Below are 18676 nucleotides of genomic sequence, written 5' to 3' on the forward strand. Positions count from 1 at the left end.
AAATTTACTGTGACAAGAACAAAATTGCTTCTGTAGTGTGAAAAATAAAATGATATTATATATCAAATAAAACAATTCATGCATCTTTACACCATATGTTCACGACAAAAAGTCTGCAGCTTCTATGAGATTTTGATAATTTGATACTTTGTTTATCAATAATCTTTAATTACTAATGAAATTCTACGACTTCGACTAAATTTAGCTTTGCAGCAACTCACAAGCACAGTTTTTTTTGCATCTGTTCATCGAGTCGTGTTTCAGCATGCTCAAAATTTACTTTGTACGTAAATTATACTTCACTCTCAAACTGATGAAAGAATTTTTTATCGTATTCCCGTCTTCTTCTTTCCTTTTTCCTTATTTGCACGAGCTAAGCAGGTGGTGCATCAACCCAACGATAGCGTTTTTCAAACATTCTTGACATTCTTGTTTATAAGAGTTCTTGAATGACTTATCTGGCCGTGTTTCTCGATTCAGTACGACGCGACGCGACGTCTCTTATGAATTATGAATAAGCTGAGATTTCCTCTTTGTTTAACATATACGTGGCGTAATAATCTAATCAATGTAAGTTTCTCATTTCCAGAGTAGAAATAAAATTATTAAAAATATACAAAGATGCTTTCAATCTTAAAGTTAATAACATAGGCCTCTATGTTCCTTTTGCCTATCGAACTAGAAATGACGAAAAAAATATGCCAAAACTGAAATGATTACAAATTGTGTCACATTTCACAATTTACAAGGAAGAATCAAAAATTATTCATAAATAAAAACATACCTTTTAACACAAAAAGTACTAATATCATTAGTATTATTAGATTTCCAAAAAGCAGTTCTCGATAGTTAATTATAATTAAAGCAGTGATGACTTTTGCATCATTGTTAACGCATTATGAAGCGGCAGCATAAATCATGCTCGGCGACGTCCAGTTAACGAAGCGTTTAATAGTGATAGTTGTCATTTTGAGTATTATTTTTGTGTTGAAAGAATTCGTATTTGTTTATCCACTATGACTCAACAAAGGGTAGCGTATTTCTATAATCCGGACGTGGGTAATTTCCACTACGGTCCAGGGCATCCAATGAAACCACACAGGCTGGCTGTGACGCATTGTCTCGTGTTGAAGTATGGTCTTCATAAGAAAATGCAGATATATAAGCCGTATAGGGCCAGCGCTCACGATATGTGCCGTTTCCACAGCGAGGACTACATAGAGTTTCTGCAAAATGTAACTCCTCAAAATATACAGAGTGAGTTGTTTCAATGTGCCCCCGGAATGATTGAAATAAGAATGCAACATATTGGACTAATTTACACTGTCATTTCTAAATATTATATCTTCTTAGACACTTTTGTCTGAGTTGTGGTTGTGCTGAAAATGCATATGCAGAAGTATTTGTTAGGTTGCCCATGTTCCAGAGGATTGCTCTCCTGGGGAAGCACTTTCTTATTTCTATCAAATATTCATACGAAATATGTATATGAAGTTTTTAATTTGAAGTAAACTGCCACTGCCACTTTTGAGTTTTGTGTAAATTAGGTAAATTAGTTTTGAAGATATATACAGTTTGTGAGATTATTCTAAAATACTAAAATAACACCTTGCTACAAAGATTTGGTGTAGTTTAGTTTAAATGGCAGTACAGTTTAACCAACCAGATTTTAAGTAGACTAGGGTTTAAGGGTGGTGTTGTGGTGGTAGCCATCATACATTACCCACTCAGTGGAAGAATTTCCCTTTGTCGTATATCCCTCCATACTGGTGACCCCGACGTGATATTACTTGGTAGACCGACGTTCCAAATGTTGTTGTCCGGAACTTGTATACATGCAAGTTTATTTTGAAAATGTTGTAAGCGAGATTCAGGCATCTGTCAAATATCTTCTGTTGTATGATGGGTACCGCCACACTGCTATTCAAATTGTGATATTTATTGGCTCTTAATTATTGGAGCACAATTGGCCACAACCAGGATGAGGCTTTTGGGCTCGTCCATCAATTTAGAGTTATGACCCTTTATTTCCTATTATAGGTTACTCAAAAGATCTTTTGCACTATAATGTTGGAGACGACTGTCCAGTATTCGAAGGTCTTTTCGATTTCTGCTCAATGTACACTGGAGCTTCATTGGAAGGTGCTATGAAGCTAAATAATAACACTTGTGACATTGCCATCAACTGGTCTGGGGGCTTGCATCATGCAAAGAAATTTGAACCTTCCGGTGATTATTAAATGTTTAAATTACTTAGGGTATATGAACCTCAATTTTAATTATTTCAAAATGAAATTTGGTATTTTTATGCAAAACTGAACACATAATGTGATTTTTTTATAACCTTATGTAACAAGTTAAGCTTAATAAGTGGTGATCTTGTTTTCAATATTAAATAGATTAATTCACTTGTTAAGATGTAACAGAAAGGTTGTTTTTTTTCCAGGATTTTGCTACGTCAATGATATAGTAATAGCAATTTTAGAGCTCCTAAAATATCATCCAAGGGTTCTGTACATAGATATTGATGTTCACCATGGAGATGGGGTTCAAGAAGCTTTTTACCTCACTGACCGAGTCATGACGGTTAGTTTCCACAAGTATGGGAACTATTTCTTCCCTGGAACGGGAGATATGTATGAAATTGGTGCAGAGAGTGGACGATATTATTCGGTAAATGTACCACTGAAAGAAGGCATAGATGATCAAAGCTACATACAGGTCAGTTTGGATGATTTATTATCTTAATTAATAGAATGTTTTTTTTTAATCAACAGTATTTATAATAGTTTTCATCTTTTTTTTTATTGTGTATATGGATGGACCAGCTCACGGCCTACCTGGTGTTAAGTGGTTACTGGAGCCCATACAACATAAATAATGACCTTATAACGGCTGCCCCATCCTTCCGACCGAAATGCTTCACGGCAGAAATAGGCAGGGTGGGGGTACCTACCCGTACAGACTCACAATACGTCTTACCACCAGTAATTACGCAAATTATAATTTTGCGAATTTGATTTTCTTCTGTATAGTGTCTTCTGTATAATATAGATCATTCTTTTAATTGAATAAAGGTATTTAAACCAGTGATCTCCTATGTGATGGAGTGGTATCAACCTACAGCGATAGTACTGCAGTGCGGTGCTGACTCGCTGGCTGGCGATAGGCTTGGATGCTTCTCACTCTCAACTAGAGGTCATGGCGAGTGTGTGAATTTCGTTAAAAACTTAAATGTGCCAACCCTGGTGGTGGGCGGAGGAGGGTGAGTATTCTTTATTATTTAATGATAACTAAATGTTCATAAATTGTTATTGACATGATAAGTAATTTTTTTTTTATTGTTTATTGGTGGATGTGCTCACAGCCCACCTGGTGTTAAATGGTTACTGGAGCCCATAGACATCTACAGCGTAAATGCGCCATCCGCCTTGAGATATAAGCTCTAAGATATCAAGTATAGTTACAAAGGCTGCCCCACCCTTCAAACCGAAACGCATTACTGCTTCACGGCAGAAATAGGCGGGGCGGTGGTACCTACCCGTGCGGACTCACAAGAGGTCCTACCACCAGTAATAATTAATAAAAAATATCAGAGCTTCACCCCTTTTTATCTCTTAATCATTAAAATGAACTGATAACATTAAACAACATGATAACATTAAAATGAATGAAATGATTTGAACTTGCAGATATACCTTGAGAAATGTAGCTCGCTGCTGGACTTACGAGACCTCACTTCTTGTGGACGAACAGATCTCCAATGAGCTTCCATATAATGAGTACTTAGAGTTCTTTGCACCAGATCTTCAGTTGCATCCAGAGATCAGCAGGTTTGGCACTAAATCTATTGTATATAATGAGCATCTGCAATTAACCTATCCTAGAAAACTTTCAAGGTCATTATCATTATTGCACTGTGTGGCTAAAATACCATCATATTCCACACAGAATTAAGTGGTTACTAAATCTCATATAAGTCAATGTATATTGCCATCTATTTGAAGAAAGAAGATTGCTGTCTCTATTACAAAAATAGCATTTTGTTTGCATTATAGTAATTATTGCCAACACAAATTGACGTAATATTAGGCAATCTTTCTTATATTTATGTGAAATTGTAACAGGCCCAGCAAATGTATCTGAACAGAGTAGCACGGAGTGTTTAATCCATAATATAATTTACTATATTAACTTTCCAGGCCTGAAAGCACAAACAATGCCAATAGCAAAGCTTATTTAGAAGCTATAACCAAATATGTATGCGATAATCTGAAGATGTGTCAACACTCGCCCGCAGTACAAATGACTCATATACCAGGTATTCATGTTATACTTAACACAAGCAGTTGACAAATATTTGCCACAGGTCATCTAAATATTGAGTAACGTAACGAAAAAAACACTTTCTGTATTACTTAGAAAAGTCATAGAGCAAAACATCATAGACATTATAAACGTCAAAATAATTAATAATTAACAGAGGGTCCGGATTGTATAGGTATATATACAGATCTATTCCTGAAAGATAACCTCACCGATCTAGTTCCAAGTCAATGACCAGTTTGAAGGTCATGATCATCATCAACCTGTATGTCCACTGTTGGATATAGGCCTTCCTATAAGATGTCTTAATTAACGCCATTCGCATCCACTTCTAGCAGCTCGACCCTCTATACGGTGCTTGCAGTTAGTAACATTCAAAATCTATTAAGTCTGCCTTTCTATAATCACCCCTTCTTGTTTGTAGTTTTAAGTTAAAAACCTTAATTTTCCAGGTGACTTCTTCCCTGAAGATTACCGAATCAAGGACGAACCCGATCCTGACGTTCGTATCAGTCAGGACGATGCTGACAAAATGGTGGAGCCCAAAAACGAGTTTTACGAAGACGAGAAAGATAACGATAAGGAGTTGCCACCAGAGATTAAGGATCCATAGCAAATAGAACTGCCTCCGGATCCCCTCGCTATATGACATGTGCACAAGAAGTACAGAATGAGCATTTTAGCTCTAGCAGACTAAGGCACCGGAGGTAGACAGTGATTTGAAAACGTTAATAAAGTGTTTGTGTTAGGTCTGTTAAGTGTAAAAAAAAAAACATTATAGTGCCAGTGTTTTTTTGATTGCAGTGGGTATGGCTTCTTTACCGTAACACTAGAAACAAATTACATTCCACATCAAACAATCATGGCAATATTGGTATTAATTTTATTGTGAATATATTAAATAGAGTAATACTACGTAATATTACAACGGCTTTAACAGTATAGAGTGAAAATTTTGGATGTTGTATGATTTCAATGTATGTTATTATGATAAATATAAGTTTTAACTTTCTTTTTTATAGCTTAGATGGGTGGGTGGGTGAATTTAGGTTCCTCCTGGTATTAAGTAGTTAACAGAACATCATTGCTTCACAGCAGAAATAGGCAGGTTGGTGGTACCTACCCGTGCAGGCTCATAAGAGGTCCTACTACCAGTACCACATATTAGTTTATTTCTATCTCACTTCACGTTTTAATAACAGAATGAAGTTTTGAAGCAAGATTTCCAATTAGAATAATGTATATATGTGTTGTAATTTTATAGACACTGCAGGCTGACAACATCTTTGAATCGAGCAGTCAATGAATTAGCTCAGTTTGTTTAGAAATTAATTATTATTATTTTAATTTTTTTTATAGCTTAGATGGGTGGACGAGCTCACAGCCCACCTGGTGTTAAATGGTTACTGGAGCCCATAGATCTCTACAACTTAAATGCGCCATCCACCTTGAGATATAAGTTCTATAGTAGTGTGTGGTGGTAAGTGGTTACAACGGCTGCCCCATCCTTCAAACCGAAACGCATTATTGCTTCACCGCAGAAATAGGCAGGGCGGTGGTACCTACCCGTGCGGACTCTACAGGTCCTACCACCAGTAATCTAGAGGTCCTACCACCAGTATAATAGTGATTAGGAATCGTACTGTGTTGTGAATTAGAGAGATCAATGTCCATTAGTAATTAGCTGTAGATCTCGATATATGTATCTTTAATATCAAACTTAAACTTTAGTGTATAATTTGCTATTATTTATACCAACCGGTTATTTATTAAAAGTTCTGTAACTCTTTTAGTGTTGAGGTTATTTTCACATATTTTGCAGAAATCGGGAAAGGATTTTTGAAAAATCAGTACCACATACAAAATTTTTACTTAAAAAAAATACAAAAATCAATCCTAAATTCACAGCAAAATATTTTTTCATTGATAGAGCGCGCTTAAACACTTCCATATAGGCCGATACCTAATACCTTTAATCAAATTGCGCAATAGTTGGTATTCCGACGTACCGCGCTTTATACGCGTATATAAAGAGTCGATTTATTCTCACACTCAACAAGGTCAAGTATTTTGATAATTTTTAGTCCATTTCATTAGCTTTACTCGTAATTAATTAAAAATGATTAACATTCAAAATAAACTTGTAGTCAAAATGGTTTTTATGTAAATTATCTATATTATTAACAAAGTTAGCTTATGAAACACCTACATAGTATTCAAAATATATTATAGTTTACTAGCGACCCGCCCTCGCTTCGTTTCGGAAACTGTAATTTATTATTGATTTCTCCACTATTTAATGGATGTTATACATATAAACCTTCCTCTTCAATCACTCTATCTATTAAAAAAACCGCATCAAAATCCGTTGCATACTTTTAAAGATTTAAGCATACATAGGAATATAGGGACAGAGAAAGCGACTTTGTTTTATACTATGTAGTGATGAACATTTGATTTTCAATTAATCAGATTGTTGATGCACGATGACATGGTTTTTTTTCATGCAGCATTTAAACGCAACATTACGTCACGATTACCTTGCGCATACCCGTGTGCTTAGTGCGAGTTTTTTAACGTTCTCGATAGCGTAAAAGTTAACCCAATTTTATATGCAGTTGGCGCCCCTAGCGCCCCTAGCGACAAACGTAGGCAAACGATCCCATTCCATACAAATATGAGCTAACTTTTACGCTATCGAGAACGATAAAAAGCTCGCTCTAAGCACACTGATCCAGCGGACCGAATGGTAAACTAATGGTGCTTTTTGGTACCTCAAGTACCAGTCACCGTTCTCGTCGAACCTGTCGCTTGCGACGAAGGGTTCAGCGAGTAAACCAGCCTACTGAGTTTCTCGTCAGATCTTCTCAGTGGCTGGCGCTTCCGATCCGGTAGTAGATTCTGCGACGCACTGCTCTTGCTAAGGCTAGTGTTAGGAACGTCCTCTGTAGAGCCTCGTGAGCTCACATACGCGCTCCGTTAAGCGGGCATAGTCTCAAGGCTACCAGTTTAGGTAGGGAAAAACAAAAATTACCTTACGTTGGTGCGCTGTATGAAGTTTTAATTCCTTTGCATAAATTATCTATGCCAAATCATGAAATCACAATGACAGTCATCAGTCAAATTAATAGTTTAGCATGTTATTTACGTACATTTACTTTGTTGCATAATAATTAATATTATTTTCTTTTAATGGTTATTCTCAGCACACATTTCCAGTCATTCAATAAGTATTGTTTGATAGTATTTACGATAAAGTAGGTAGATTATTTGAATTTGTGAACGCAAATGTTTATGAAAAAAAGTAGGTAATGTTGTTTAATGATGTTTTACATCTAATGTTTACGTGTTAATAATTAATGTTCTTGATGTTATAATTACGTACATGCTTTTTATAATCCTGTTTCAATTATTGCTTTTATATCAACTTATCGGTGTTAGCACAAATTTAATGTTCCTATTTTTATTGGCATAAAAGAGGGCACTTGAAAGTTTTTGATGTGGTACCTACCTATGTTTTTGAAGTAAAAGTACATTGGCGTCGATTTGATTTGAATCTCGATGAAACGAAAGAGACAAACATATGACCTGTGTGAGAGTGAGATAGAATGATTCATAAGGTTTCGTTTCTACTTCCAGTTTACTCGGTCTGTGATTGATTAATCTTAATAGTTTTTGGCATTTAGGAACAGGTTTTGTATCACGGTACGATTGACGAACGGTAAGTAGCACGCTAACAGTTGCAAGAATGATAAATGAAAAAAAAAAAGATAATTGATAAACTTAGCGATGAACAGATTGGGGTGACCGGATTTCACTAGTTTCTGTTAATTAAGTATAATTGTTGTGGTTTTAGAATATAATTTTTTAACATAAGAGTAGGGATTTTGGTAGTATTCTACAATCTGAAACATGCCATATTGTCAGGATTTGAAAAGTTAACAGAAGAACAAAAACAATGTCAATAGTAAAATATTTTATTGTTAAAATAAATACAGTACATACAGTAATTAATCCTAATAACTACCTAGTTTTAGATCCAAATTATTATCGCTGATGTACCTATGAAAGTCGCTTGTGTCCTCATTTAGATCTACAGTCAACATTTGTAGTTTGTCACAACTTTGTATTATTTCTTTTACAACGTTTTTTGAAACCTCCAAAGTGCAGTCTAACCAGAGATTGTCGATGTTTTTGAAACATCCTTTACGCAGTAAGCTAGACAAAGTATTATCAATGTTGACTTTAGTTTGGTATTTCAGTACCAACGTTTGCAGATTGCTCGTACAATTAAGGAAAAAAGTTAAAATCTGTTCAATACTAAATGTATCGTTGCCTATTGTTAGGTGCTGTAAATTGTTAAAGATATTATTTGGTCGCTGGAAATATCTCGGCACCTCCAAGCTTTTAGATTGACTCATTAAATAGAGAGAGTTCAAATTCGTGCAACATAGTCCTATCGATAAAATCGCGTCCAAAGTCAAGGAGTTTTCGATTTCCCACAGAGAGAAATGAGTCAAATAACAGCCCTTGAATAGTAAGAGTTTCTGCATTGACTCCGAGTATGAGAAGAAAGATAAATTTAACCTATTCAGTCTTAGTTCACTGGTTGAAATCTGCTCCAATATAGCGTCTTTGTTATGCTCGGACAAGTGCGTGATCGATAATTCGCGTAAGCACGGACATATGTTTATTAGTTTTCGAATACCGTCAGCTGAAGCGTAATGACAGTTGACTTTCTGAAGACTCAAAGGACCTATTTCCATGACAGTGCCGATTAAGGTGGAACCGATATCGCAGGATTCGATTCTCAGTTCTTCTAAACGCGGTAATTCGTTTATCAACATGATGATGCCGGCTTGAGAGACGCAACGGCCGACGCGGTTGGCTCGTTCGTTCCGTGGCGGGTCCATCGCTAGAATACGTAAAAGTTTCAATGGCGCAATCGAGTATAAACCAGCATCAGACACATTTCTGATCAATACAGATGCATTAAAAAGAGATTTGTATATATCAACTTTCGAGACTATGTTTAGTTCCTCGAGAAGGAGACAATTCAGGCCCACTACGTTGAGTATTTCGTCTGTGCATATGAATTTGAGGTCGAGAACGACAAGACGACTGAATTTCGAGAGAGTTTCGATCCAGAATGGTTGGGGTATTGAGTTATCGAGATCGCATTTGCGGAAGACTGTCATGTTGGGATGCGTCAACACGTGGAGCTGAATACGAGGATCGCCACGGTACTGGCAGCATGTTCGTTCTGAACAGAGGACATCGAATAACCTGGAACAATGTAATTGATATTAATTAAATAGCTGAGTATGTGCTTTTTTATTTTTTTATTTCTTAGTTGGGTGGTCGAGCTCACAGCCCACCTGGTGTTAAGTGGTAACTGGAGCCCATGGACATCTACAACGTAAATGCGCCACCCACCTTGAGATATAAGTTCTAAGACCTCAAGTATAGTTACAACGGCTGCCCCACTTTTTAAACCGAAACGCATTACTGCTTCACAGCAGAAATAGCCAGGGCGGTGGTACCTATCCGTGATGACTCAAGAGGTCCTATCACCAGTTAGTGTAGCTCATCTTAAGCGTTAACTGAATTATAATACTATTAATTTAAATTGGGTATTTTTTGTTGACACAGGCAGATCAATATTATGCTTACATCAAGTTTTTTTATGGGGCGGCCGAGTATACAGCCCATGAGATGGTGGACGATTGCCGTCTCTCATGTGAGAAATACCAGGGGCATAGCTAATCCTCTGCCTACTGCTGAGTTATCTGCCCAAACCTTATCTATTATCATACTGAAATATTTTGATCATACTTGAATATTACTAGTGTAAAATTACTAGTCGTAGGTCACTCCAAGTCACAGGTTCCAGAGACAAAAACTGGTCTATGTTTGTGTTTTCTCCAAAATACTAGTTTTAATAGTGATACTGAATTTGGCTGGGCATTGACCCTGTTGTTATTTGTCAACAAACAACAAATTCCACAATTTGTTGTCCAGTACAACTTAAAAAGTTTGAATGAGTTTGTACTCAATCACCATCAATCAGTCATATTTAAGCACTTACGGGACAGTATGAAGGGTAGTGTGAAGGGCAATTGCCAACTTGGGACATGAGTGTAAAGATTTAATTATATTATTATTATAGATATCATCTTATTGATTTACAGGTAATGCTTTTGTAAGACTTGTATTATATGAGTATATAAATAAGGAGAATCTAAATCAAAACTCATAATTGAGTCGACTATTATCAAAGGCGGCAATCTGACTTTTGGACAATGATTGGTAAATCAGAAAAACGAATTATTGACTTTGTATTCCATTGGCAGTCACAAAACTCTTCGGAACGACATCTTAGATAAATAACAGGTTAACTATTAACCTTTATTTAATGCAGGTTTTGAACCGTATTCTTTGAAGGAGACGATTATATTCAAATAAATCTGTATTGACATATCAATAATTTTTTTTTGTCCAAATTCACAGATTGCCACCTTTGATAATAGACGACTCAATTCACTTAAGTTTTTGTGCAATTGAAATATCTGGTTTGAAGTCTATATCGCTTTATTGGTATTGCTAAAAATTGGCAGCAAAAATACAGATTTATAGGTGCGATGGATGGCACTGCATTTTATGTGAGGTGGATCTGTTTATGTTCAGGCAAATTTGTTTTGAGATGGTTTTTATAGCTGATTTACTCCTTTATGGATGGTTCTGATTGAAGTTCGTTATAGACATCTATGAAAACAGAATCGTCATCATTGCATTATTTTGTAAAAATTGTGATATTTTGGTATTAATGATCCCAAAATGTGAATAGATGGATGCATTATTATGGTCATAGTGATCACGAATGATGAGAGCAGGCAACTCATAAATTTAAAACCATTAATAACATGACAGTCTACAGCACTTGACTAGTTCAAATGGTCAGTCTTTTAAAATGCATTTTTATGAACATATTCCTCAAGTGTCAGTGGTGGTCGGTTGAAGCTTAAAAGAAATGAACAGAAGGCAAATGTAATAACGATGTGTAATGCCATGAATTAAGGTTAAAAGTTTTTACCTGCATGGTAAAACAGTCATCAGGTGGCATTTCAATGAATATACTTTTTTTTCACACTCATCGAACTCTCCCTCTGAACAACTTTTTTCGATAACGTAACAAGCGTAATTAATTACATTTAAACAACTTTTAATGCTTAATTGAAATAATCTTTGTGGTTGTTTAGGGGGCGACATTTGTTAAAATAATTCTAGTTGGTTATGTTAATTTCAATATGTAAAAGTGTACTTTTATACATTATTTTTGTGACATTTTACATATTATTATTAATAATAGTATTTTTGTCCTTTCTAAAACCTACTGTGCTCACTACTGCGTAGTAAGTACGTATCACATTTTTATGCAATGGTCACAAAAATGTCACTGAACTGACTTAAGTAGCTAATCAATGTTTTTTCTGTTTTGCTGTAGGTACGTACGGTTGTCACTTTTCAGTAAATATCTCAACTTAAAAAAAAAAAATTCTCAACAGGAAAGGCGAAGGTATCGCACCCTACGGCCTAATCTTTAATAAAAATCTTTTAAATAAATAATAATAATTTGTGTTTTAGGAGAATTGATATGGAGCGAAATGATAAAGTTTATTCATTTGATACATTACTAATCAATTGAAGTGAAATTAAATTAAACGAGATGACATGAAAGGATGAAATATTATAGACTCAGTAAAGTGGTCGTTGATTACTGAGATTTTTTAGAAGATCACGTGAACCTACGTTCAGTGGCTTTGTTTAAAATTTCTAGATTTTTGCACTTTCACAGATACTAAAAAGTTAATAAACAACCGTTAACACCGTACACATTTAAATCCGAAGAAACACTCACACACAATTTACATAGCCTCTCCTCGCGTTTCCGCCAAGGTCACTTTTTGCTCATTTCCATAGAGTGAACTCCACGGTATTCCTCAATTAGCCAGAGAATGGAAACGCAGACCAAACTTACAGCTAAATTTCATGACTTAATGATGATGATGACATGATTAAAAATTTATTTTGTTAGTCAGCCCGCTGTTCAGCGATCTTTCATGTCAGTTTCATTCGATCGCTACCAAGCTTCACAAGATCACTCGGTAAATCAATCCGAAGATATTCAAAAAATTACGTTGAAAGCGCACCGCCGTTTCGGAGTCTAGGGATATATTATATACATAGATAGATACAGCACATTTAGCATAACATTTAGAAGTAGGCAGCAGCATGGCTTTGCCCCTGGCATTGTTGACATCCATGAGCGACGGTAACCACTCACCATCAAGTGGGGCGCATGCTCGTCTGCCGACAAGGTGGGCCATGAGCTCGTCCAATCATATCCATATATATATATGAATTGCTGTTCGTTAGTCTCGCTAAAACTCGAGAACGGTTGGACCGATTTGGATAATTTTGTTCTTGAATTATTTAAGTCCAGAGAAGGGTTAAAAGGTAGATAAATTGAAAATGCTCGGAATATAACAATTTTGTTTTTCCTTTGATGTGTCCCCCGTCGGACGGATTGTTGGTTTTAAGTTTATTTTATACAAAAGTTTAGGCCTTTTATTTATCCGTTGAGGATCTATGAAATCTGCCGGGTCAGCTATATGCAATAAAAAATAAATAAAAAATACACAGAATCGCTATGGCCTTTTAAATTATTTATATCTGATGAATAATTTTGTTGTGCTATTGAGTATAATCATAATAAATCGATTAATGATCTGTTCATTTTGTGACGATATAAGAAGGAATTAGACTTCTTGGAACTGAACAAAATATTATATATTTATGTTAAAATAGATTGTTTATAGACTTGACTTGAGGTTTTTAATGTGAAAATCATTTCACTTAATTACACTGACTTCTGAATACAGAGATCAATATCACTTATGTCATATGTGCATAAGTTATGTCTATTTTATTCTTTAATGTTCAAAATCTCGTATATTATACATAATGCATGCTTTTGTAGCTTGCTTCTTATCTATTTCTCGTCTTAAATATGAAGTGTATATTATCTATGATTTCTCGTTGAGTTCAGTGTGCTTAGTGCGAGTTTTTTAACGGACTCGATAGCGTAAAAGTTAGTTCATATTTGTATAGAATGGGATCGTTTGCCTACGTTTGTCGCTAGGGGCGCTGTTCCAACTGCATACAAAATTGGATTAACTTTTACGCTATCGAGAACGTTAAGAAACTCACACTAAGCACACAGAGCACAACATGACTTTAGGACTCTCAAATAATTTTGAATGTTTTGTATGGGACCAATGTATCAGTGTTTTTTTTTTATTGCTTAGATGGGTGGACAAGCTCACAGCCCACCTGATATTAAGTGGTTACTGGAGCCCATAGACATCTATAACGTAAATGCGCCACCCACCTTGAGATATAAGTTCTAAGGTCTCAGTATAGTTACAACGGCTGCCCCACCCTCAAACCGAAACGCATTACTACTTAACGGCAGAAATAGGCAGGGTGGTGGTACCTACCCGTGCGGACTCACAAGAGGTCCTACCACCAGTAATTACGCAAATTATAATTTTGCGGGTTTGATTTTTATTACACGATGTTATTCCTTCACCGTGGAAGTCAATCGTGAACAATTGTTAAGTACGTATTTCATTAGAAAAATTGTAGATCAATCCAGGGCTAAAGTAGAAAACAAAAAATTTTAAAGCGTAATATCCAGTTCATTTAATTATTTGTGCGTGCTGTGCAACGCATATGTTTTTATTTTTAAAACTATATTTTTAGTATTCTTAGAAAGGCTCGGATAAAATGAAAGATCTCTCACCATAAGCGTTTAGAAATAAGAAAATACTTCAAATCAATTGTTTTATTTTGTTAAATTACTTCTAGAACTATCTAAATTACAAATTAAATTAAAGTAAAAATATTTTTAATTACATTACTTAAATATACTATCAATATCTATTTTGTATCTACATTATTACATAGAATAGCGTAAGTAATTCTTGTCTCTAGTATTTTTACACTATAATATTCAGTGTAATGAGTATTTCTCTAATTTACACGTGTTGAAATATTTAAGCAAAATAATTTTTTTAAAGCTATTTGAGTGAGGCGGGTGCTTGGCGCGACAGATTTGAGCGAGTTATATAGTTGCCTTCAAATGTTCCTAATGCGGACGGGGCTCATTCCCGATCCTGCGGACAGAATGGAAAGAAGCCGACGTCGCCCCAAACATGTCATTTTGGATCCTCCCGATCCACTAACGGTGCTTTTAGGTACCTCAAGCACCGGTCTTCGTTGTCGTCGAACCCCTCGCTTGCGACGAAGGGCTCGACGAGTAAATTAACCCTCAGACACAGCCCACTGAGTTTCTCGCCGGATCTTCTCAGTGGGTCGCGTTTCCGATCCGGTGGTAGATTCTGCGAAGCACGGCTCTTGCTAGGGTTCGTGTTAGCAACGTCGCCAGGTTTGAGCCCCGTGAGCTAACCTACTAGTTAAGGTTACGCTGATATAGCCTCTCAAGGCTCTCAGCTTAGGTAGGAAAAAAAAAAGCAGACATGGCTGCGGAGGTTTCATGTTTTATATTTCCCGCCGCAATACTAAATTAAAGTTATCAGCTGTTTTTTCAACTGAGGAAAAGCCTCGAGTGCTGCCAATTAGAAGAGGTTTTTTTTGCTAAGCCAACAGTTTGACTTTTGTTGAGCGGAGTCTAGGTACATTAGCGGTAAATAACATTTTAGAATACGGGCTATTTATAAAAAAAAGTCTTAATGGGTGATTGAGGTCATGGTCTATTTGGTGTTAGATGGTTACCAGGATCCATCGCAACGTGAGTACCGTCGCCCAAGACGGTAAAGCTTAAAAAATTGGGAATTTGGCTCTAACCTTAAATTTAATTTAGGTAATTCGTGATCAGGTGTTGTTATTCATAAAACATAGTACATATATTATATTTTACAGATTTAGGAATACCGATTAAACTAATATTTACATTATTTTAGAAGATTAGTAACTAGTAGGTACTTTTCAGAGTTTATATATTATTATGGCTTAAATTTTTATTAAAACCTTTTGTTTGGCACGAAACGGAATGTTTTGGAATGCATCTTAAAATAATTTTACTGTAATATTTCGATTATGTTTTTGTTCTTTAAGTTTATTTTGTAGCAATTTATGTATTTATTTGGGAAACAAATAGTGCATTAAAAAAAATTTGTGAGCCAATAATGTCGATGTGAAACATCGACATTATTTTGTAAAAGTATTATGCAGAAAAGAACAGATTCTGATATAGGAACTAAATATGTCATAATGATAAAATAAAATATTACGAAAAAATAATTTGTTTTCAAGTAAAACACAGGTTATGTGTACTGTAGTAAACAACACTGTATACACTACGGAGTATACACTATAGGTATCCGAGCTCAGTGTAGCGAGAGAGATGGCTTAAAGCCGGATCGAGTGGGAGAGAATCGCACAGTCGATTGCGCATGGCGACGCGTCGCCACACCGTACACACTACTGCATATTATTATAGACTGTATATATATACGATCATATAGCGTGGCGACGCGTTGCCACGGCATGCGTCGCCACGCCAGAAATCGGTTTTACGTGCGGCTATAGATGTTTCACATCAATAAGTTAACAAAAACCAAACAAGTTTCCGCTACGCATGAGTAGAAAATGAATTTATCAGTTACTAGCGACCCGCCCTCGCTTCGCTTCGGAAACATTAAAACACACATGAAAGTAAAAAATAAAAATAAAAAATAAAATAAAAAAAGTAGCCTATGTTCATCAGGGACAATGTCGGTTTCTAATGGAAAAAGAATTTTTCAAATCGGTCCAGTAGTTTCGGAGCCTATTCGAAACAAACAAACAAATTTTTCCTCTTTATAATATTAGTATAGATAAATGAATGTGTGATTATACCGTAATAATTAATGTTTACTTAAACTGGTATATCAGAATATGACGACACGAATTTTGGTGCTAATGAGTGAGTAGTACCTGACGCTAACAAGCTGCTATAGATAGGATTTTTTGTCACTACATTTTGGCAATGCCGATTTCCCTACTTTGTCTGATAGTCTCCCTCTCTATTAACTACCTACTAATTCCTTGCTTGTCTTGCACAATAAGAGTCGCAGAATTACAAAATTCATACTAAAGTTTATAGTTAGCATCATTTTCATTATTAATAAAGTTTATGAACTAGCATAGTTTAATTCTGAATCCATAACATGTATTATGGTAACTATAGATAATATCCACTCTTATCTAAATATATTACAATATATGTCAGACCACAATTTTAATTATGTTATTAAGATAGGTTATTGAGTTTTTCTATAAAACATTTTATGGAAACGAATATTATAAATTATTAATTCTTTGGTTTTAGCTAAGTAATTAATCATTTTTTAACTTCACTTCGACTTAATTTCGACAATTACCTATTTAACAACCTGTATGCATATTTATTGGAATGCGATCTTATTTTACAATACACAATAATATGATAAATAATAGGTATAATACATACACGATTTGTGCATAAGATTGTTATTTACTTATAGCTAGGTTACCTACTAAAGAAAACTACAAAAAACTTTGAAGTTGAACTTCTAAACGTCTCGATTACTAGTTAATGATTATATTGTTCTCTCTGACTGCTAAATTGTCTACAATACAATAAATTATTTATTAAGTTACAGTACAAAGTTGATACCACAGACAAAAAATTTGCTGAATGTCGAATACGGAGGCGCTGTCAGAAATATTATGTAACAAATTTAAAGAAAAAGGCGGCAAATTAAAAACATATCTTCGGAACGCCAATTGAAACAATTATATCTAATTTACACATTTATAGATGAAACAATAAAACAAGTTTTAGTAATATGTACATGTATTTATTTTTTATTTTAAAGGTTTCTATGCCTTGCTCGTGTTTTGATAAAAGTACGTAAGTATGTACGTAAGATAAGTAAGTTACCTTTTGATCCATAAACTTATAGTGAAGGATGTTAATCTATGTAATCTTATTCAAGACTGGATTGACTGACAACGCAACGTGCAAAATCTCAATGTACCACAAGAAACAATATTAAATCGTGATCATCGTAAAAAATGATAATTACCAAAAGCTGACCGCCATCTTGATGCTCATTCGTGTTTTGATCAATATTCTCTCGTTCATCGCTTACGTTTCTAAATGCATCGGCGGAATCGTTGTTAACATTTTCAACGGCTCTACTATTATTACCTGTATTTTTGTGTTCATTGCCGTCCCTAACGTTTTGTTTCCCATCACCAGAACATTCGTTTTGTTCAACGACATTGGCCTTTGCGGTATCTGTCGTATTTTCCCTGTCGTCGCTTGATAATTTGAAACTTGCTTCACCATTATAATCCCAATTCTCAAGTATTGTTTCGTTGGAGTGTTCTAATTCATCATTCGTAAAATCTACATTATCATTATTTAAATAAGATTCAAATTTTAATGGATTTTTTTGTTGTGTTTCTTTTGCATCATCTATCACGCATGTATCAGTTTCGCTATCATTACAACTCGTATCGTCTGATGTGGATATATCTCTAGAACATTCTTCAATTTTCGAGTAGCAGAGAGAGGGAACATTTTTGTTGTTTAGTGGACTCCACTTGGGCTCGGTTTTGAGTCCATGTTGCGTGACGGATCAGAGTCGCTTATGCGATTCTGTACTGGTGTTCTTCAGGGAGCCGAATCGACGAGTTTCCGAGGATGGAGTGGTTTCTCGATCAAGACTCGCCGCTCGGAGGATCAGCCCTCTTGATTGTCGGAGCGAAGACTCTGGTCCTAGCTGGGGACGGATACAGCTATTTTGAAATAGATCGAGCTAGTTATTTTTGCTATTAGTGTTGTTTTGTTGGTAAAGTTGAGTAAATGAGCTTGCGGCCAGATTTTTCGCAGCTACCGAATCTCATACACAAGGTATGAAACTATACCTTAACCATTATGCCTGTGCTTCAATTATTTTAACAACTATAACCCCAATCATTAAATATGCCTGCAAAATTGATTGATAGCTTTAGTATAGATTTTATTGGTTTATTTAAGAAGACGTAATTCTATATTTTCTACATAATAATTAGCTGGGGAATCAATGGCTTTACTGCCTGTAAAGACTTCATTAATGAAAAACTACTGCTGATGGTAGGATGTCTTGTGAGTCCGCACGAGTAGGTACCACCGCCCTGCCTATTTCTGCTGTGAAGCAGTAATGAGGGTCGGTTTGAAGGGTAGATAGATAGATTT

At 35.4% G+C, this 18676-nt stretch overlaps 3 protein-coding genes across 5 annotated transcripts in view; 1 reads left to right on the forward strand and 2 right to left on the reverse strand.

Annotated features, from left to right (window-relative positions):
- Nucleotides 1-691: 691 nt before the first annotated feature.
- On the forward strand, nucleotides 692-5338 carry LOC101744884 (histone deacetylase 3). The gene is made up of 7 exons (XM_012697024.4): nucleotides 692-1257; nucleotides 2041-2229; nucleotides 2447-2721; nucleotides 3078-3265; nucleotides 3693-3833; nucleotides 4203-4321; nucleotides 4779-5338. The coding sequence occupies exons 1-7, from the start codon at nucleotides 1017-1019 to the stop codon at nucleotides 4937-4939; spliced, it is 1314 nt and encodes a 437-aa protein (XP_012552478.1). The 5' UTR covers nucleotides 692-1016; the 3' UTR covers nucleotides 4940-5338.
- Nucleotides 5339-8287: 2949 nt separating this feature from the next.
- Nucleotides 8288-11891, reverse strand: LOC101744738 (uncharacterized). The gene is made up of 2 exons (XM_004922690.5): nucleotides 11420-11891; nucleotides 8288-9612 (listed from the first exon to the last, which is right to left on the reverse strand). The coding sequence occupies exons 1-2, from the start codon at nucleotides 11593-11595 to the stop codon at nucleotides 8343-8345; spliced, it is 1446 nt and encodes a 481-aa protein (XP_004922747.1). The 5' UTR covers nucleotides 11596-11891; the 3' UTR covers nucleotides 8288-8342.
- A 2327-nt stretch (nucleotides 11892-14218) lies between these two features.
- Nucleotides 14219-18676, reverse strand: part of LOC101740626 (uncharacterized) — a 209655-nt gene continuing 205197 nt past the window's right edge. For all 3 annotated transcript variants that reach the window (XM_038016229.2, XM_062673105.1, XM_062673106.1), the window contains exon 27: nucleotides 14219-18221. In XM_038016229.2, the coding sequence (XP_037872157.1) occupies nucleotides 18078-18221 (144 nt within the window). In that variant the 3' untranslated portion in view covers nucleotides 14219-18077. The remainder of the gene's footprint in view (nucleotides 18222-18676) is intronic.

The sequence above is a fragment of the Bombyx mori genome, chromosome 16 (genome assembly GCF_030269925.1).
Source record: "Bombyx mori chromosome 16, ASM3026992v2".
Classification (NCBI taxonomy): Eukaryota; Metazoa; Arthropoda; class Insecta; order Lepidoptera; family Bombycidae; genus Bombyx; species Bombyx mori.

Coding starts and splice junctions, on each gene's coding strand:
- LOC101744884 (XM_012697024.4), top strand. CDS start 1,017: ATGACTCAACAAAGGGTAGCGTATTTCTATAATCCGGACGTGGGTAAT. Junction 2,722..3,077: donor ATGATCAAAGCTACATACAG/GTCAGTTTGGAT, acceptor AATTGAATAAAG/GTATTTAAACCAGTGATCTC. Junction 3,266..3,692: donor CTGGTGGTGGGCGGAGGAGG/GTGAGTATTCTT, acceptor TTGAACTTGCAG/ATATACCTTGAGAAATGTAG.
- LOC101744738 (XM_004922690.5), bottom strand. CDS start 11,595: ATGTCGCCCCCTAAACAACCACAAAGATTATTTCAATTAAGCATTAAA. Junction 9,613..11,419: donor ATGACTGTTTTACCATGCAG/GTAAAAACTTTT, acceptor ACATTGTTCCAG/GTTATTCGATGTCCTCTGTT.